The sequence below is a fragment of the Cynocephalus volans genome, chromosome 3, assembly GCF_027409185.1.
Source record: "Cynocephalus volans isolate mCynVol1 chromosome 3, mCynVol1.pri, whole genome shotgun sequence".
Classification (NCBI taxonomy): domain Eukaryota; kingdom Metazoa; phylum Chordata; class Mammalia; order Dermoptera; family Cynocephalidae; genus Cynocephalus; species Cynocephalus volans.
In genome coordinates, this window is record NC_084462.1 from 150,665,495 (window position 1) to 150,687,450 (window position 21,956).

General features: G+C 38.4%; 1 protein-coding gene across 5 annotated transcripts in view; it reads right to left on the reverse strand.

The window, feature by feature from the left end:
• Window positions 1–21,956, reverse strand: part of DCAF5 (DDB1 and CUL4 associated factor 5) — an 89,427-nt gene that overhangs the window by 52,916 nt on the left and 14,555 nt on the right. For 4 of the 5 annotated variants that reach the window (XM_063089581.1, XM_063089580.1, XM_063089585.1 and 1 more), the window contains exons 2-5: window positions 9,596–9,739; window positions 7,294–7,330; window positions 6,256–6,395; window positions 4,397–4,526 (exon numbers count right to left, since the gene is read on the reverse strand). In XM_063089581.1, the coding sequence (XP_062945651.1) occupies window positions 4,397–4,526; window positions 6,256–6,395; window positions 7,294–7,330; window positions 9,596–9,707 (419 nt within the window). In that variant the 5' untranslated portion in view covers window positions 9,708–9,739. Of the gene's footprint in view, window positions 1–4,396; window positions 4,527–6,255; window positions 6,396–7,293; window positions 7,331–9,595; window positions 9,740–11,222; window positions 11,300–21,956 lie in introns of those variants that run through there. The other variant, XM_063089583.1, reaches the window with a different exon arrangement.

Below are 21,956 nucleotides of genomic sequence, written 5' to 3' on the forward strand. Positions count from 1 at the left end.
TAACAAATCAAAAAGGTTGAAAGGGGAACCCATGTTCCATTTTTGGCTAACTGCTACCATATGAGAATAAAGGTCCAATGATATCAGATCTTTTGACTTTTTAAAGAGATGTCAGAAATTGCTATCTTTTTCTTTGTAATTTCCAACCTCTACTATATCATGTAGATCAAAATACCTCTGTGGGCTGAATCTGGCCTATGGACAGCTAGTTTACAACCTCTGTTCTAAAGCTTTGCAGAAAAATAAATAGCATATGCAGGTTTCCAGGGTTGGAAAATGTAAGAAACTTGTAAAGCCAGCATGTAGACAGAGACTGAGCCATAAGACAATGAAAAGGAAAAGCTAAACCAACTTTTAGGGACAGAAAATCTAAAGGACTCAGACTTCAGTGTTGGACGGGTCTGTATTGGAAAAATGTGAGAGAAATTCTGAAAAGGTTCTATTGCAAGGAGGCACAGATGAAAGAAAACTTGAATGTGTTGGGACCCTATCTGATTTAGAAAAAATTGGGGAAAAAGGAGGATGATATGTATGTATGTATACATACGCACGAAAATAACACACAAGTTATTTCACCTCTCTGTGCCTTGATTTCCTTATTGTTAAAACAAGAATAACAGAACCTACTTCGTAGGGTTGTCATAAGGATTGAATAAGGTAATATTCATTTCATTGTCATACCCCAGGCAAGTAATGCTTAGTAAATGTTAGCTATTATTTATTACTATGAGGTACTGAAAGGTGAAGTAACTTGCTGAAGATCACATGGCTATTAAGAGGTACTGCCTCAGGGCTGGCCGGTTACTCAGTTGGTTAGAGCATGGTGCTGTTAACACCAAGATCAAGGGTTCGGATCCCCATACTGGCCAGCCACCAAAAAAAAAAAGAAAGAAAGAAAGAAAGAAAGAAAGATATACTGGCCTGGATTTGTACCCAGGAAATATGGCTTCAGATTCCACAATCTGAACCATCAAGCATTTCTGCCTTCCTTTACTTCACTGGTCTAGTTTCTTAATCTATACAATGAGGAAGTCAGATCAGCTGATAAAAAGTTCTTTCTAGAGCTGACATTTTATTCTGCCAGCCAGCCCTCTAGTCAGCTTATTTCAGTGCAGTGATGGGACAAAAGTAACTCTGCTCAGACACCTACAAGCTTAAGTAGAGAGGTAGTTTAGGCTTGAGGTAAGCCAGAGAAACCATTCAAGCACTGAATAATCCATAGGTTAAGCCAGAATGGAAAAGGTGTTCAGTGTGAGGCTCCCCTCACTGCTCCAAAGAGATTATATTTGTTTCCAGGAGGCCAGCAGTTCTTTTGAGTAGGCCCTGAATTCACCCACATGCCCATGCTATTACAAGCTGGAAGTCACTTATAAGCCTGGTAAAGAATAACAATAGGCTCTAAATCTAGAATCTTCAGAATACAGAGCAACTCTTAACCTTTTGGAGTCAAGGGTCTCTATGAGAGCCTGGTGAAAGCTCTCTATTGTCTACAGAAAAAATGCCACGTGTTCTCACTCAGATATTCAAGCACACACAATTTTACCTGCAATTATAAGGGGTTCAAAAATCACCTAAAATATCTCTCTAGATTTTAAGTATCCCTGAAATATACCTATCCTGTTCCAGGCCTGTCCTCCCAAGGGATTCAGAATTACCCCAAGAGGACTAGCTGGTTAGTTCAGTTAGTTAGAGTGTGGTGTTATAACACCAAGGTCAAGGGTTTGGATCCCTTTACTGACCAGCCATCAGGGGGAAAAAAAAAAAAAAAAGAATTGCCACAAAATATGTGATGGGGTTAATAAATGCAAAAACATCCTAGTCCCCACGGCGCCTTGCTCTCCCTTTTATTCCAAGAAAGAAATCAGTCAAGATTGCCAACTAGCCTTATTAGATGACTTTTCTCCCACATGGGCTCTGAAAACTTTAGGTTACCAAAGAAACCATATAACCTCACCCATAATTGCAGAAGAAATCAAAACAAGAAGATATCATATTCTATTTTCCCATAAGACTAGCAACCGTTTAAGTGATAGTGAGGGTCTGGAGAAACATGCAGTCTCATACACAGCTGGTAGGTCTATAAGTCAGAGCAGCCTTTGGTGGTGGGGTTACAATTTGACAATTTTTACTAAAAATTTTAAAACATATACCCTTTGATGCAGCAATTCCCTACAGATATTTTTGCAAAAGTAGGCCAAGACAAATGTGCAACCAGGTTCAATGAAGCACTGTTTATAATGACCAAAAACCAGAAACAGAAAATCCTGGTTGTTGGATACATCAGATTAATGGAATATCATGTAACCATTAAAGAACAAGCTAGATCTGTAAGTGCTGATATGGAAAGAGCTCCAAGACACATTATTACCTGAAAAAAGAAGTTGAGAACAGTGAGTATTATTACATGGTTCCTTTTGTCTCAATTTTTAAAAGGATGCATATACATACCAGTATATGCATTAAATTATGGTCTGGAAAGATACATAAGAAATTATCTACTGCAATTAACTTTGGAGAGAGTGACTAGAGAACAGGAAGGAAAAGAACCATACTGATGTACATTTTTTAAAATATACAAATAACAGATCATCTGGAGATGGAATTTTTTTCTTTGTTTTCATTACACTTGCTTGCATAAAAACCCCAAATCCAATAAATGTTACTATAAAAAAGAAAACAATAATTGTCACTTAGATTTTTTTTTTTTTTTTTTTTTGTCTTTTTCGTGACCGGCACTGTGCACCGGCCATTCCTATATAGGATCCGAACCCGCGGCGGGAGCGTCGCGGCGCTCCCAGCGCTGCACTCTCTGGAGTGCGCCACGGGCTCGGCCCCACTTAGATTTTTTTAAAAAGAAAAAAACTATGTTTATAATCTGAGGAGACAAGTGGAATGGGATGAGGGCCCACATGATACACAGTAGGAAACTGGCAGAGGAGACCAGGGGAGAATCAGGAAGAGAATTAAAACATTCACACTCCCCTCTTCTCTCAAGACACTGCTGACATCATGAATTACTCAAGCTTCCCACTAGAGATGAAAAGCTCAGTGCCCCACTCTGGTTGCCAGCTATTCATTGCAATTGTAAGCAGGAGACATAGTAGGTTGAGAGAAGGCTGGTATAGTTTGTCCAAATCCTGCCTTTTGTAATATGTATGAGACAGAACAGTTGTTCCTAAAGAACCTGAAGTGGCAGAGAACGCTATCACTGAACACAGGAGATTGTCTTCCTGGCAGACAGCAAGCCTCCTTAAGCACACAGTGCAAAGACACATCAGGGATCCTGCCACTACATGCATTTCAACAGCATGGAAAAGGAAGAAATAGATATGTATGCAAAAGAGAGTGCAGAAGATATCTCTGCTGCCCTGTGTAGCCTCAGGAAGCCCTGCTCAACAGCAGGGACACCCTCTGGGCTACACAGATCTGCTGCAAGTGTTCCAACCCCCTTCTGACTGCCCCATGAAGAGAATCAGCTAGGACTGAAAATCATCAAGGAAGATAATCCTCTGTATTTAACAGAGGATTTTATCTGAGGCCCATGAAATAAATTACAACCTCACTTATTTTCCATGATATTCTTCTGCAATATTGCTTTGCAAAGTGGGAAATTATCTCCATGTAGAATTTCCAGAGGAAATGGTTAGCAATGCAATGTAAGTCTTTTATAAAGCAATGCCAGCTTTACTACAGGTATCATAAAAGGTTGTCCCTCCCCCATGGGATTTAAGGAACATGAAAGAGTCTCCTACTACCCCCCACCCTCATATCCTTTAATGATGCCTGAAATAAAAGGAGAAATACACTAGGTCCCTAACACCACAGTGCACTGGTTCTTAACCTTCTGTTGTGTGGTCACTGCACTGGTACTTTTGAGAAACTGGAAAAAGCAAACAAACTCCCTTCTCAGAATAATGCACTTAGATGACACACAATATATAATATCCATATAATTTTGGGGGTTCACAGTTCTGAAGCCCATCTAAGGACCCCCTACAGCCTGAGGTCAAGAACCCCTGACCTAGTAGCCATGAGTCTGGCAAGTCTCCTCCCCCCAGCAAGAGCTCCAGTGCATCTAGGGCACACTGGGCCTGAAGAAAGAAAGCAGTACCGAAGGGAGGCTCTTACTACTTCAACAATTGCCTAGAGTTGAGCCTGTATACATCACAGATTATAATTTATGCTTCCCCCTCAGCAAGGAGTGTGGATTTCTCACACTGCCTGCTGCTTGGGAATAGGCTCTCCTGGCTTCAGAGACACCAGTACCCATTAGAAGATGCCCAATTGAACAGAACAGGTCCTCACAACACTTGCTGGCTGATTACCTGAGAAACGAGGTAAGTTGGGGGTTGGTGTTGAGGGGTTGCTTAACACCTCATGAATCAAGGGAGCTCACCTCTGAGGTTTTCGAATATCCCAGAGTCCCACTCCTTCCTTTGAATTGGCTGTAGCCAATAATCTGGGCTCCACAGGGTTAAACATGACACTGTGAAAGGCTGATGGATAGTTTGCCAGGCAGAAAGGCTCTGTGAAAAGAGAAACTATAGTCAGTTCATTCCAGGGACCTCTGGGCTAGTGGCAGGCAGATAAGTAGGAGTGTGAATGCATGCAGAAGCACACTCCTTAATAACCACTCCAGTGGGCTGGAACCAACGTAGCACACCATGCCACCAGTTGCCTTTACTCCCACCAGTCACCTCATGAGTTCTGCACATACTTTCTGCTTGCAGAAAGTCTGAAAATAGCAACTTAAGCACATTTAACCAAATTTTAAGCTATAATACTCAGAAATATATATAGCACCTATTGAGATCCTGTGACAAAACAGAAATGGTCACTGCAAATGGGAAGGTAAGCTGTTTTACAGTAAGTAAAACTGAATTCCAGGTGACCTGAAAAAATTTATGACCAATTACTGGTAGAATTATTTTGCCTTTAATCCAAATTATTAGTTTTAGAAATTTTAAGTTTTTAAACTGCACATAGGTTTAATGAAGACAAATCAAGACAACAAAAAAAATTAAAACAAAGCAAAACTATAGTACAGTTTTCTCTTCTGGTTCACAATGCTCCATAAATTGAAAAAAAAAAAGTGGCTTCAGTCTCGAATTTTATGATTTTACTTCCAGTGATGGAATTTTTTTTTTTTAAAAGGTCCTAATATTTGAACTTCTCTTGCAGCCAGCCAGCTCCCAATCAACTTCACCTAGAACCCCAGTTGAGTAAAGAATCACTTTGCTACCTAGGAGGACATACTCCTATGGAAACTGATAGAGTAACAGACAGAAAGTACTTCTCAATCTATGATTTCCATATGCAGTACTTCACAGGCTTCTGGGCAGGTGAAGTGCTCAGGCAGTGCAAACAAAGGAGAATTTCACCTACCAAGCACACAGTGCCTCAACCACAGCTGCTACTTGCTGCTACCTTACCTGCCCGATCCTAAGAACAAGAATAAGAGTATAGTCTGAACCTCAGCAATGAGCACAGCCCAGCATGTTAAATGCTTGGAATATAGAAAAACAAAAAGACCCAGATCCTGCCAGATAAAACAGACAGAGTAGTAGCTCTATGTACATGGTGCTACTATTATAAAGCTGCTAGGGTAGGAGTGGGCATGGCAGTGGTGCCAGAGAAAGGGCCTTTGAAGACAGGCAGAGTTTCAGAGAGAAATCTTTCTGCAGGAAATGAGCTGAGAAGATTCATTTCCTGAAGAACTTTGGAGAAAGTCAACAAAACAAGTTCTTCATTTTACAAGTCAGAGACTCCGTACATTTGGAGGAGGCACTCACACAGACAATCCTGTTTAAACAGAGTAATTTGCTATCATTTTAAAATCTATACACGGGTAAGGTTCTTTCAACAAAATAACAAGCCTGAAACCAGAAAGTGCATAGCACCCCATTCTCTGTTTAAAAAAAAAAAAAAGAATACATGCATGTCAGCCCCACACACAGAACTGGACGTTGGTGGCTACCCTCTACAATGAGATGTCACATCTTCTGCTCCTTGGGCCCACTAAACACTAAATTGTAAAGCTTTATGGAGACTCACAGGTGGTTGGCAAAGGTGCCTCACCTCCGACTATTTAGGGGACCTCCAAAGACACACATCTGATGCCCCATGTGAAAATCTCATATTTCCTTTCCCTTGCATCACTCACACCCAAATACTCAGGTCATGAACTGGATCTGCAATGAACTTCACATCAGACTGTTCAACACAATCCAACAGCATTTTGCACAGTGACCCTACCTCCATGGGGAGACTCTCGGATATCCCAAATGAGAACCCGGCCATCATCTGAGGAACTGGCAAAAATGTTGTCATTCACTGGGCTCACCGACAAGCCATATACTGCATCTTCATGAGCAAACACGTCCAATGTCTCACTGCTGAGAGACAGAGAGCAAGGGAGAGGCACAGACATACAAACATAGTACAGAGTCCCAGCCCTCTGATTACCTAGGGTGCAGTCTCTTTCATTTCTAGGAGAAAGTCAACCTAGCTAAACCCAAAGGACATTATATTCCCTAAAAGGTAAGTATTTAACTCTCAGGTTATAAAAAAAAGTGTGTGTGTGTTGGGGGGTACTATTAAAGAGACTTTTTATAAATTTCATGATAATTTTGACAATAATAAGCATATTTGAAAGTGACTCAATAGCTGAGTTTTGTGTTTTCAATTATTACAGAATGCATCTGCTTATGCAGATTTGACGGTAGTGCTTTATTTCAAAAAAGCAAGGGAAAGCTTTAAAGAAGACAGGTCTCATGCCAGCAGGGGTGAAGAGGGATCTCCTAGCAATCTGGCATGGATATAAGGCCAGACAGCCCAACTTCAGATCGTAGCACCACTTGACCCTAAGTTACCTAACATCTTGTGCCTGTTTCCTTACTTGTAAGGGAGATCACAATAGTATCTCCTCATAAAATAATTGTGAGGGCTAAATTAATTAATACAGTATGTACAAAGTACTTACAACAGTGTCCAGCACATAGTAAGAACTCAAAAAATATTAACTATTATTATTATTAAACAATGTTTCCTTCTCTTCCAACCTCTCTCTTTAAATTTTTCCTAAAAATTATAATCTCACACCAACTTTGCAAATCCCTTTTTCTTTTTCAAATCAAAACTTTACTTCAAAACTATTATGCGACTCTTTCAGAAAAGGACAGCTGGTTTCATGTTTTCTTTAAAAACAAAAATTATTTTGTTCTAAAGAGATATTTGCCTCTCTTCACATAAAAAATAGAATGAATCACCTTCGCACACCAACAATCTATTTACCTTTCAACATCATGGAGGATAACTTGCTCATCATTTCCTGTAAAGGAAAAAAGCAGACATTTGATAATTCCTGCAAGGTAGTTCCTGTCCACATTGCAATTTAGTATTTTAAAGTTTTCTGAGGAAAAAAATGAACAGTCAATGTTAACACAAATTAGAAGTGTTAACTAAAAAAGGGCTTAAAAAATAATTTAAGATGGACAGGTTGGTCTTACAAAGAATTTTTTAAAACATAATAACAACAAAGTATAACATAGTAACAGTTCCCAAAATGTATTATCCAGTGGATGATATAAAAAAACTTTGGCCATTAAGGAAAAGAGTAAATGATCATGGGCAAATCAATTCACTCATCCAAATTAACTTTTTTTTAATTAGCAAAATATTCATTAACTGTGAGACCTGAAATAAAATCTAACATTTCTATGCCTCAGCTTTTTACCTGCAACATAGGGAGAATAAACGTACCTGTTCATAGGGTTATTGTGAGGATAAGAGTACATCTGTAAAGGCATTCAGAATAGGACTGAGCACTTAATAAGCCTCCAATAAATGTCTGCTACTATTCCTATCCTCATCATCTTTTATAGCATTAGAATTTGATGATTGTGTGATTTTAAATGATGAGAAAGTTTTTATTTATAACTTTTCTTTCTTGCATTTCTCCTTTTTCCATCGAGGGAGTTAAAAATACTGCTACACCCATGATATGTGCAGTCCTGCTTTCATATGGTTTATATAGCCAAAACAAACAAACAAACAAAATAACCTGAATGAAAAGACAAAAAGTAAAAAATGTCCCACTCTATACTGAAACGTACAACCAAGTCACTTAAATAGAAAACAATGAAAGTAATAAACCTATACTAATGCCTTCTAGGTATCAGGCATAGTACTAGGTACTGGGGATATGAGAAGCATAAGATTCTGCCCAGTTCCTTAGGAACTCAGAGTCCACCTGCACAAATAACTAATAACAATTGGAGGGTTTGTCTTGCTGTAGTGATATGGACTAGCTATGAGGACAATTATTTCCTTCATGAAAAGGGTAAATGGAAGTGGGAGAAGGAAACATTTGAAGAGAAACTTTAACTCAAAACCAATGGATGACACAAGGGAATTGGTGGGGACAGGACAACTAAAACGGAAGAACAGTATGAGCAAAAGCCACAAGGACAAAATAGTACAGTGCGGTGCACACCTAAGAGGGCAAGTTGTTTAGTGGGCTAGAGTGTATTACACAGGGGAGGGAAATGAGGCCAGACAGGTAGACTGGGGTTTAGACTTTATTCTGTGGGCACTACAGGTCCAAAGACTCACATGGTTTAATCTTTATTTTTAAAAGAAAACTTATGTAAGCAATGAATTAGAAGGAAGGTTAGAGACTGAGAGCAGAAATCACAGAAGGCCATTGCAATAGTTCAGGCCTAGGATGAGGACCTGAATCAGGGCAATGGGTACAAAAAGAGAATAGAAACCAAAAGATGAATATGAGGGCTTTCAAGATAGATCTGACAGGACCTGGTGACTGACTAGATGTGTAAACTTTCTTTCAAAAGGCAGGTTGATGGACCACGTGAAACCACCATTTTGTAAGGTGAAAATGGTTAAATGTCAGGAGTTTCTTAAAGTTAAACCTAATAGCTTATGTAACTGAGAATGATAATAGTAACAGAGAAAGGAAATCTAGCAGACAAGAAGAAATTTTTGTGCAATGGAGGACTAATAATCTTGGTTTTAGGTCCGTTACATTTAAATTACTTTGGGAAAACAGGCAGATAAACTGTGGGGAAATCTGCAGCTCAGAAGAGAGTTAGAGCTAGAAATGTGGTGGTCAGAAAGGGGTGTAGTTGATGGAGCCATCAACAAAACGTTGGCTTGAGCACCAGCCTTTCCAAATGTACCCTAACACAATGCTTTTCGAACAGGAGCCATACGTGCATGCGTCATGACATCAATTTGACTCACAGCCAGCATCTTTAAAAAATAAAATAGAATAAAAAACAAAATCAGAGTGTACCACATATAGTAAGGTTAAATACTGTTTCAAATATATGTGTGTGTTTCTGTGTACTAGATTGCAATGCGATAAGTTTTCTGCCAAAGAGGAAAAAAAAGAAGACATTACTCTAATACACATGTCTAAATCACTATAATGCAGAAAAGACAAGTTATGGGAAATCAGTAATTCCACACAGCTCAATGAAATATAGAAAGAAAAATAAGGAGTTATTTTAGTATCCCTTTCTCTAAAATCCCAACCACCATGAATTTCCCAAGGTGGAACCTCCCTTCTTCTCACCTCCAGAGAACACTTTGGTATTCCCACTGTTGAAAGCCAGGCAAAAAATGTTGGAATGGTGCTCTCCTTTCAGCTGTATTGGCTTGACCCTGGAGTGGATGGCTTGTTCCATGTGCCATAGCAGAACCCGGCGGTCATCTCCTCCTTGAGAGGGTAGTAAGAATCTAGGGTTAAAATAGCTGACATTGCAAGGCAGACACTTGGTTTTGCCAGCCTCAAATCCCATCCTTTCCAAAACTGCATCTCCCTAACTTCATACGATTCTGATGGGGCACATAAACCCAGGGCTCTCCCCCACTTAACTATCAGTAGGCACATGACCTCAAGGCCACTCTCTCCCAGGAACTGAATCTCAATCAGACATACAGAAATTGAAAGGAATAAGTACTGACACTGAAACCCCCAAAGCCACCCTGTTCCTGTCTTACCAGAGACCCAGTCGTTTAAATATTTCCTCTTTTGCTACCTAGAACCCTTCCTCTAAAGTCCTTTTATTTTGGGCCGAGCCCGTGGCGCACTCGGGAGAGTGCTGCGCTGGGAGCGCGGCGACGCTCCCGCCGCGGGTTCGGATCCCATATAGGACTGGCCGGTGCACTCACTGGCTGAGTGCCGGTCACGAAAAAAAAATAAATAAATAAAGTCCTTTTATTTTGTCTAACAAAATCTGAGTTGATTTCTATTGCCTGCAACCAAAGAACGTTTTGTTCTAGTAATGTTTCTAGCATACTAGTTTTCAAAGCAATCTCCTTGACGTGATAATCTCACTGACAATGGGACACTGTACAAATGACAAGTAAGGAATTGCCTGACTCTCACAGTCATAGATCTAGACAGAACCTGACTCTCATGAAGTTCAGCCCTGCTTTTACGTCTGCATAACTATCAATAGTCTGAATTAAATGAGGAATATTACACTGCATGAGCCAGTTCCTGGAGAATGAGACTATACATGTTCTACATATTCTTTATATTTGCAGATGTATTAAAAATGACTAGAAAGGCAAGCCAGTTAGCTCAGTTGATTAGAGCACAGCCGTATAATACCAAGGTTACAGGTTTGGATCTCCGTACCAGCCAGCCACCCAAAAATAAAAGTCTGGAAGGATGAACAGACTATTAACAACAGTTACTACTTCTAGGGAAAAGAATTAGGAGAGAGAGGTAGAGTTCAGACAGTTTTGTTTTGTTTTGTTTTTTACGTTTACTCATACTATTATATACTTGGTGGCACTGTTTGACTTTTTATAACAAGCTTATATTAATTTCCTTATAAAAATTAAAGTTACATCAGCAGCAAACCACAGCAAGCTCTGTACCTCTGCCTCCTTTCCTCCATTCAATTAAAAATAAAACAGCCACAAATTATAGCACATCCATACAAGGGCATACCATGAAACTAGTAAGTTGGTAGATCTATAAGAGCTAATGTGGAAGGATGTCCAAAGGTCTTTGTTAAGGGGGAAAATGAGGTGTAAAACAGTATGTGTACCAACATTCATTTGTGTAAAATGTTAATTTTTAAAAAGCTCCATGACAGTTAACCTTGTCAGTTTAGTTCAATGCAGAATCTCCAGCACCTAAATGAGTGCCCCCAAAAGTAGGCATTGAACATGCTTAACTTGCATACCTATGCTTGTAGTTGCGTAGCCATTATCTAGATGGCTGTAGAAGACGTTGTTTACAGTATCCACTGTAACTGCTTGGCTGGTGTTGGGAGACTTTTTTTTATTGTGGGAAAATATACATAACATGAAATTTATCACTTTAACCATTTTTAAGTGTACAATTCAGTGGCATTAAGTACAGTCATGGTATTGTGCAACCATTACTAGTACCCCTCTCCAGAACCTTTTTATCATCCCATTTCACAACTAAAATCCATACCCAATAAAGAGTAACTCCTCTTAGCTACTAGTAACCACTATTTTACTTTCTGCCTCTATGAATTTGACTACTCTAGTTACCTCATATAAGTGGAATCATATAATAATTGTCCTTTTGGGTCTGGCTTATTCACTCAGCGTAATGTCTTCAAGGTTGATCCATGTTGTAGCATGTATCAGAATTTCGTTCCTTTTCAAGGCTGTTGTATATATGTTTTTGTATGCATATTTTATTTATCCATTCATCCACTGGTGGACATTTAGGTTGCTTCTATCTTTTAGCTATTGTGAATAATGTTATGAACATGGGTGTAAAAATATGTTTGAATTCCTGCTTTCAATTACTTTGGGTATACACTATTGGAAAACATTTATGTTTTAATTTTTACTTTATACTTTCCTGTACTGATTGACTTTTTGCCATAAAAATTTATAATAAAAATTATAAATTTTATAATAAAAATTAACAGAAGATATAGTAGCCAAATCATGATTATTCTCTCTCTCCTGTCCCTTGAGTTCTTTGTTCAGTGAGTTCCTTTTTTTCCTTCCCTTGTTGGTCAAAATTAACTTCTGTGTCCTCAAAGGATTTCACTGTCTACCAGACTGACCCCTTAAGTGAGGCCCACAGTGTTGTGTTTGTAATTTGCCTATTTCAACTAGGAGTATTCTGGCCTGGGATGGTACCTGGTACCTAAATTCTATATCTCTTACAAATTGATCACTTTGTAAAACATCAAGTAAAGGTCATGAAAATAACAGTTTGGGTTTTTGTTATTTTATTTTAGTGGAAAATGACACAAAGTGTTTTTTACCCTATTAATAGATTTAGACAGGCCATAGGCACTTCAGTTTTCCATAGTCTCAACTCCTATTTTTTCTCCTCAACACTGAGTCAGGGATTTATCACTGCTTTTGTTATTGTGTTTTTTATATTAGAGAAATATTTCTCTATACCAATGTCTCCATCAAAAGAGGAAAATTAGCTGGCCAGTTAGCTCGGTTGGTTAGAGCACAGCCTTATAACACCAAGGTCATGGGTTTGGATCACTGCACTGGCCAGCCACCAAAGACAAACAAACAAAAAACAAGAAAAGTGGAAAACTAAAATAGAGGCCCGGGATGCACACAAAGCTTCAATGTGCCCACTACAATAACTCTCCTGGGGTGGCAATAACGAGCAATATACCACCATCTTGGACCTGAGCAGGCACAAGAACCAAAGCCCTAACTGAGTAAGCACCCATAATGCAAACAGGAAGAACAGAATTGACCACCTCCATAGGCACAGAATGATGATGCTGGCCTGCACCCCTTGTCCCTTTGCCCTATAAAGGACCACAACACCCCCTTCCCTCAGAGATCTAGCTTCCCTAAAGCTACCTCCGTTATGCATTAAGTCTATCTCCTCTTTTAATAAGCATTGCTTGCTTTAAAAAAAAAAAAAAAAAAAAACAGAGGCCCAAGGCTGGCTGGTTAGCTCAGTTGATTAGAGTGGTATTACAACACCAAGGTCAAGGGGTCAGATCCCGGCACCTGCCAGCCACCAAAAATAAATAAATAAATGAAAATAAGATAGAGGTCCACATGTTTCTTCTGCTTGCTCAGATTTCTGACCTAATCTCCCTGTGCCTCAGTTTCATCAAATATAAAATGGGGATCATAACAGTTCTTCTACCCTCATAGGTTTTATAGATTATAAGGCCAAATACAAGACAGTAAAGAATAAAGATTGCACACTAAGAAAGGGGTTGAGGGGCCGGCCTGTGGCTCACTCGGGAGAGTGTGGTGCTGATGACACCAAGGCCACGGGTTCGGATCCCATATAGGGATGGCCGGTTAGCTCACTGGGTGAGCGTGGTGCTGACAACACCAAGCCATGGGTTAAGATCCCCTTACCGGTCATCTTTTATAAGAAAAAAAAAAAGAAAAAAAAGAAAGGGGTTGAGCTAAGAGATTCAAAAGCAATTAGTTACCAAAAAAAAAGCAATCAGTTAAGACTCCATAGCCCCCACTCCTAACCACTTACTCTATATTGCCTGTCTTATAGAACAAAAAATGAACTATAAATGACAAAGCAAATTCATCTGACGGACAATGTAGAGATTCTCTGCTGTGGTAGCATAACTCAAAAATGTCTAGGTAAGAACAAAATAAGGGAGCACAGAAGTAAAAAAACAGGAGCAGACTTAACTGAAGTAAACTGAGGAACCAGGATGAAATAGCCTAAAATAATCAGGATTCTAGCAATGCACAAAACTAATAATAGCTTAATATATAATATGCAAAGAATTTCTACAATTTTCTTTTCTTTTTAAAGATGACCAGTAAAGGGATCTTAACCCTTGACTTGGTATTGTCAGCACCACGCTCTCCCAAGTGAGCCATGGGCCAGCTCTTACAAACAATTTTTAAGACCCTAATAGGTAAAGAGGCAAACAGGATCTCAAATTCTATAGTAATCAGGGAAATACAAATCATAATTTAGACATGTTCTCACAAAGTGGCAAAAGAAAATGTACAAGAATTTCACTACATCATTGTTCATAATACAGGAACTGTAGACAAAATAAATATCACGTCAAGAATGGATAAATTCCTTTGGAATGCAAATACAAATGAAATTTTCAACCAGATGAAATGCCATACAGCAGTTAAAATGAACTAGAGACATGTATGCCAACACGAATAAATCTTAAAAACCTAATGGTAACAAATAAAAGCAAGCTTCAGAATGATATGAAAAGGATAACATTTAAGTATACATCTTTAAATACAACAAAACAATACTATATACTGTTTATGGATAAAGACACATATAGTAAAAGAGGCCTCTAACTATATCTGTAAAGGTTTATTTCTTTTAAAAAAAATAGATAACTGATTATAGAAAGGTTGCAGGTTGTAAGGTTGATATACAAAAGTCCATCACTTTCCTACATACTAGCAATAAATAAGTGAAATTTAAAATTAAAAACACATTACCATTTACATTAGCACCCCCAAAATGAAATAGCCAGGTACAAGTTTAACACAATACGTACAAGATCTACATAAGAAAAATTTTAAAACTCTAATGAACAAAATCAAAGAAATAAATGGAGTGGTATTCAATGTTCATGGATAGGAAGACTAAATATTTTTAAGATATCTGTTCTTCCCAACTTGATCTAAGAATTCAATGCAATCTCAATCAAATTCCTAGCAAGTTATTTTGTGGATATCGACAAATTGATTCTAAAGTTTATATGCAGAGGCAAAAAACTCAGAATAGCTAACACAATACCAAAGAAGAACAAAGTTGGAGGACTGATACTACTCAACTTCAAGACTTATTATAAAGCTATGGTAATCAAGAAAGTGTGGTATCGGTGAAAGAATAGGCAAACAGATCAATGGAACAGAATAGAGAGCCTAGAAATAGACCCACACAAATATAGTCAACTGATCTTTCACAAAGGAGCAAAAGCAAAACAATGGAGCAAAGATAGTCTTCAACAAATGATGCTGGAACAACTGGACATCCACATGCAAAACAACTGAATCTAGACACAGACTTTTCACCTTTCATAAAAATTAACTCAAAATGGATCATGGATGTAAACACAAAATGTAAAACACAAAACTATAAAACTCCTAGAATATAACATAGGAGAAAATATAGACAACCTTGGGTATCACAATGATTTTTTAGATACAACACCAAAGGCACTATCCATGAAAGAGATAATCAATAAGCTGAACTTCATTAAAATAAAAAACTTTTGCTCTGTGAAAGACAATGGCAAGAGAATGAGAAGACAAGCCACAAAGTGAGAGACAATATTTGCAAAAGACACATCTAATAAAGGACTGTTATCCAAAATATTCAAAGAACCCCTAAAACTCAACAATAAGAAAACAACCCAATTTAAAAATTGGCCAAAGACTTTAATACCTCACCAAAGATATACAGATGGCAGATAAGCATATGAAAAGATGCTCCATATCATATGTCATCAGGAAATTGCAAATTAAAATAATGAGATACCACTACATATCTATCAGAGTGGCCAAAATCTGTAACACTGACAACACCAAATGCTGACAAGGATGTGGAGCACCAGGCACTCTCATTCGTTGCTGGTGGTAATGCAAAATGGTACAGCTACTTTGGAAGATGGTTTGGAAGTTTTGTACAAAACTAAACATACTCTTCCTATAAGATTCAATAATCATGCTTCTTAGCATTTACCCAAAGGAGTTGAAAACTTATGTCCACACAAAGACCTGCACATAAATGTTTATAAAAGCTTTATTCATAATTGCCAAAACTTGGAAGCAAATAAGATGCCCTTCAGTACGTAAAGGGATAGACTGTAGTACATCCAGCCAATGAAGTAGTATTCAGCACTAAAAAGAAGTGATCTATCAAGCCACTGAAAGACATGGAGGAAACTTAAGTGCATACTCCTAAGTGAAACAAGACAATCTGAAAAGGCTACATACTGTATGATTCCAACTATATTACATTCTAGAAAAGGCAAAATCATGGAGATAGTAAAAAGATCTGCAGGGGTTGGGAGTTAGAGGGTTGAACAGGCAGAGCACAGAGGACTTTTAGAGCCGTGAAAATCCTCTGTGTATGATAATGATTAATACATGTTATTATAAATTTGTCCAAATTCATAGAATATACAACAACAAGCCCTAATGTAAACTAAGGACTCTCAGTGATTATGATATGCCAAAGTAGGTTCATCAGTTGTAACAAATGTGCCACTTTGGTGGAGGATGTTGATAATGGGGGAAGTTATGTATGGAGGTGGGGGGAGTTTCTGGGAAATCTCTGTATCTGTTTTGCTGTGAATCTAAAATTGCTCTGGGGGAAAAAAAAAATTAACAAAACTGGCAGCCAGTTTGTTCAGTTGATTAGAGCACAGCCTTATAACTCCAGGGTCATGGGTTCCAAAAAAACCCCAAACAAACAAAAAAATAATAGATTGGAAGTAAATTTAACAATTGTCAACATTTTGTTAAATTCAATTGGTATCTCTCTACTTTTTTTATGTTTAAATATTTCATGATATGAAGGAAGTACTATTACAACTCTTAGCTAAAGTAGTAGCATTGTGGTTATGTTAAAAAAAAAAAAAAGTCCTTATCAGTTAGGAATGCACACTGAGTAGAGTGAAATGGCATATGTTCTGAGTTTCTTTTAAAATGTTCCAGAAAGAAAAAAAGGCAAGGGGAGAGGGTGATTAATAAAACGCAGACTATTGTTATATATTGGTACATTATACTATTCTACTTCTGTACATGCTTGAACATTTCCATAATAAAATATTTTTGGATTTTTAAAAATATTCATGATAGAAGAAAAAAGAAAACAAGACTTTAGAGGATGGCCTGGGATACTCATGGCAAAGAAATAATAACTGTTGGCACCTCTATATTTATTCACTAAAAGCTATGCCAGGCAGCACAATCTCTCTTGAATTAGAGCAGCTTAAGAAAAAAAAAAGTTCAGGGGCTAGCTGATTAAGCTCAGTTGATTAGAGCACGGTGCTGATAACACCAAGGCCCAGGATTTGATCCCTGTACTAGCCAGCCATCAAAAAAAAATTTTTTTTAATAAAAAATAAAGAAAACAAGTTCAATTAAAAACAGAGTATCAGGCCAGCCCATGGATCACTCGGGAGAGTGTGGTGCTGACAACACCAAGTCAAGGGTTAAGATCCCCTTACCGGTCATCTTTTATTTAAAAAAAAAAAAACCAATATCTATAACTTTACACACAAAATCATAACTATTCTCAACCTAAAGTCTTCTCCCATCACCCAGACAGCATCTTTAATGTTCCTTCTAGGTATTTACAGGATGATTTAATTTTGCCAAGTATTCAGTCTTTCACAAATTCCCGGCTATTTGTTGAGTGCCTTGAAATCATTCAATGATTTGTCCTTGTACCTAACATGATGATGACAGCCCAAATCCATGAGAGATTAGGGTCACTGAAGCAGAAACAGACAAGGCCTGTCACTTCACTTTGCCCTCAAGGTTAGTGTCAGAAGATGTAAGGTGCACATCCATCCTTTCCCCACCCCACCCCAGCCCAGCCCAGCCCCAATTTCCTCAGGCAAAGTATTAACAGCCCAGGGCAAAAACACCTTTCAACCCCTTGTTGATTAAAAAACTCAATGAGTGCAAACTGAGGAATTATTTGAAACTATTGGACTGATTTTAAGCCAGCAGAGGGAGCAGAACAGCTGTGCCCAAGACTCTGAGACCACAAAGAAAAGGAGGACTGGATAACTCAGTTCAGAACATGAAAGGAAGCTCTAAGTTCTCCTGTCTCTCTGAGTCACCTAGTCAATTCAAAACGGCAGAGATTTATTGTATACTTCCACACAGAGAGACTGACCTGCAAATAAGCCAAGTGGAGAATATGATCATTTAAGCCAGCTCCATAAGCCTGGCAGTTGGGCGCTTATAGGGTCAGCCTCAGGAAAAAGAGGAAGCCCCGCCCCACCCTCACTGGGGCACCTGAGATAAGAGGACAGAGACCTCTCAGGAAGGCTAGGCCTTTCTGCTCAGTGTCAGTGCCAGTGCCAGGCAAGTAACAAGCACAGGCCAGGTGTTTTAAGCCTGGTTTCCTCGCAAACAATTGCTTAATTCCAACTCATCTGAGTACCCCTATTTTAATTCTGGTTATTTTGGGTCGATTTCATTCTGCCCTAAAATCACTGATTTGTAAAAAAAAAAAAAAAAGTACTATAATCACATTGTGGAAGCAGCTTTATAGCTACAGAAAACTTTTATATTTAAAGAATACCCTATCCCAAAGGGTCCTGAGCTTTAAATAGAAACTACGCAAGCCCTTATTTCACATTATAACAAAAGTAATTATTTAACATTCTTCTTATTTTACAGCCCAGAAAAGCTGAGGCACAGAAGGTAAGAATTTGCTTTAGGTTTCCTCAAAAAGTCGGCCAAGCACAGGACAAGACTGAGAGAGCACTCTGAAACTCTGGATCAAATGCTCCTACAGCTTCAAATGTTTCAAATGTTTCAAATGTTTGAAACATGCTTCAAATGTTTGAAGAGCAAAGGACTGACAATAATTTAAATGTCCATCAATAGAAGTCTGATTAAAATTATTCTTCAGTAAAATAAGCCAGGTGCAAAAGGACAAATATTTTATAATTCCACTAATATAAGGTTCCTAGAGTAGACAAATTCAGAGACAGAAATATGGTGGTTGCCAAGGGCTGGAGCAAGGGAGAACAGAATGGGTAGTTACTGTTTAATGGCATATAAAGTTTCAGTTTCGCAAGATGAAAACATTTTGGAGATGTATGATGGTGATGGCTGCATAACAATGTGAATGTAGTTAATACCACTGACTATAAGGACGCTTAAAAATGGTTAAAATGGTAAATTTTATGTTACATATATTTTACTATAATAAAAAAATGCAGGAAGTTTATAGTTCATATATGCACTATGCAGCAACCTCCCACCCCCCCCAAAAAAAACCCATGAGGCAGGTCTGTCTGTACTGACATGGAACAATCTCTAAAATATAAAGTGTTAGTGATCGTATTAATTATTCAAAACATTACTTTCTTTTAACAAATGGCACGGTGGGATTAGATCCAGGGTTCTGGGTCTCATCTTTGAGCACAGGGGGTACAATAGAAGGATACAGGAAGTGCAAGTTCTAGAATAAAAGTGCTTACATTCAAATCCTAGTTTCACCATCCACGTGCCCTTGGGTGAGTTATTCGATTCCTCTAGCCTTAATTTTATGATTGTAAAATGAAGAAAAAACCAACTATCTCCCAGGGTTGTTGTGTATATTAAGTGAGATAATATATGTAAAAGCACTCAGTCCAGTGTGTCCAATATTAGGTACACATACCCCCTCAAAAAGTTAGTTTCTCTGAAGTTCATCCATGAATTTGTCCTAATCTGTTTCAAACTCTTGTTTTAAGTAGCACAAGAGTTTCAGGTAGCAAAGAGTTTCTTAGTTTATCGCCATTGGTTTGGCATTTCACTACCTAAAAGAACTTATGTCATATATAAATCTGGGAGACTTTATATGCATTCTCTCTTCAGATCACTTACAAAAACATTAAGAGCAGTAATCTCTATTTACCCAAGCCTGCCACTTCTGCAATTAGACCTATTTTAGAGATGGAGGTAACATGGAACAGCATAGCACAGTATTCAAAATCACAGGCTTAAGATACATGTACACAGGTTCATCTCTCAGTGTTGCTACACTAGCTGTGTGCCTTCAGACAGGTTACTTAACCTCTCTAAATTGTAGTCCTCCCATCTGTAAAATAAAGAAAATAACTCTTATCTACTTCGTAGTATTATTGTTAGGATTAATGAGATGCATGTAAAAGACTTGGCCCAGGGCCGGCCCGTGTCTCACTCGGGAGAGAGCGGTGCTGATAACACCAAGGCCACAGGTTCGGATCCTATATAAGGATGGCCGGTTAGCTCACTGGCTGAGCGTGGTGCTGACAACACCAAGCCAAGGGTTGAGATCCCCTTACCAGTCATCTTTAAAAAAAAAAAAAAAAAAAGACAGGCCCATTGCTTGATACATAACAAGAGCTAGATAAGTGGAAGCTAATTATTATGCTATTTGAATTCAAACACAACAGCTAACATCAGCTATGTAAACTCTGGGCCAGGGACTATCCTAATGGTTTTACATGTGGTAGCTCTTCATAATCCTTTTAACAACCTTATAAAATGGGTATTGTTGGTAACCTTATAATCCAGATGAAGCTACAGAAAAGCTATGTAACCTGAAGGTACACAGCTACTAAGAGATGGAGTTGAGATATGAATCTGAATCCAGGTAATCTGGTTCCAGAGACCGTGCTCCTTACCATGATGCAATCCAGCCTCTCCAATATAACAAAGGCCAGAGAGCAAAGTAAATGAGAGAAACTTGACAGATTAAATGGCAGACTGGAGAACACTTAACTCAAGGACAAGCCACTACTCAGCTCCATTCAGTTGTTGCCATACAGGAACGCAGGCTCAAGGTTGCCAGATCTCCCAATTTTTCAAAAGCCAGTAACCTGATTTTTGCAGGCTGAATACAGGCTCAGTGCAGGCTGCTTTTGGCCCATGGATAAGTTAAGGATGGGTGACTTGCCCAAGGTCACAAAACTGGTGTCCAATGGCACTTCCTAAATGGGGGGAAGAAATCAAACGGCAAGTGCAGACAGGTCTGGTGAGACAAAGAGAGGTGGTGCTATACCAATTTTGGTCTTCACTACAGAAGTAGCTGCAGGAAGGATAACATCTACAGGCATTAACTTCTGACACCCTGTCTTTATCTAGTACTCTACTGCTTAAAGCTGAGTCCACTTATCTACCTATTATCTCATTTTTCCATATTTCCAATTAGGTAAGTAGGGCAGAAACATTATTCCCATTTTAAAGATGTCAAAATTGAGGCTCTGGCTTGCTTTGGCTCCTAACTTAGAGCATTTTACTTTAAACAGGAAGTACTTACTTAAAGCACTTAAGTACTTAAAGCACTTAAAGCAGCAGCAACACCTTAACTAGACAACCAGAGCCCCAAGAAATAAAATGATTTCTCCAAAATCAGATGACTAGTAGCAGAGGAGCTTAACAAAGCCAGGGTTTTTAATTCCTAACCCAGCACACCAATGTCTTTAATTCCTGAGCAGAAACAGAGAAAGGAATCCACAAATATCCAAATATTCCTTTCTCTTTACAGAGTCACAGGAGGTTAATTAAACTCACCTATCCAAGAGCACACCACCAGTTAGAGGCAGAGTGGGATTCAAATCGAAGATGTCTGATTCTAAAGCCCCTGCTCTTTCTAAAGCATGGTAAACATAGGCCACTGGATGATTTTAGACAGGAGATAAATGATCTTAATAATTACATATTTTAAGGTGTAATTAGAAAAAACAACTAGTACATAAAACCCACGACTTCATAGACATTGTAGTAATATAAAGTTTCCTTCCAAATACTATTTTAAAAGGAGTCAACTTTCAAAAAAATGCTAACAACACAGGTGATACCCCTTAAATATGGCAGAAGTCAAAAAGATGGGGCTCAAACTTCTGAAATTTAGAGAATCAGTTACCAGGCACATCATTACCTCCTTAAGAGAAGGCCTCTAAATCTGAGGCTGAGATCTGATACACACCCACATGCAAACAGGGTAACTAGGGAATAATCTCAGAAGGCATTAGGAGACTGTGACTATTTTTACAAAGAAAGTTGCAAACTAATCAGTTGCACTGCAATCAGCCTAATGGAAGACTACAAAATGGCCAAACCTTAAGATAAAAATATTCAGCTTCACTAGTAATCAAGGCCATTTATGTGAGAACTCAAGTCACAATAAACTTTTTAAATGATACCATTTTTCATACACTGACTGAATTGGCAAAGATAAAATAATGCTCAGCAATAGCCATGATGCAGTC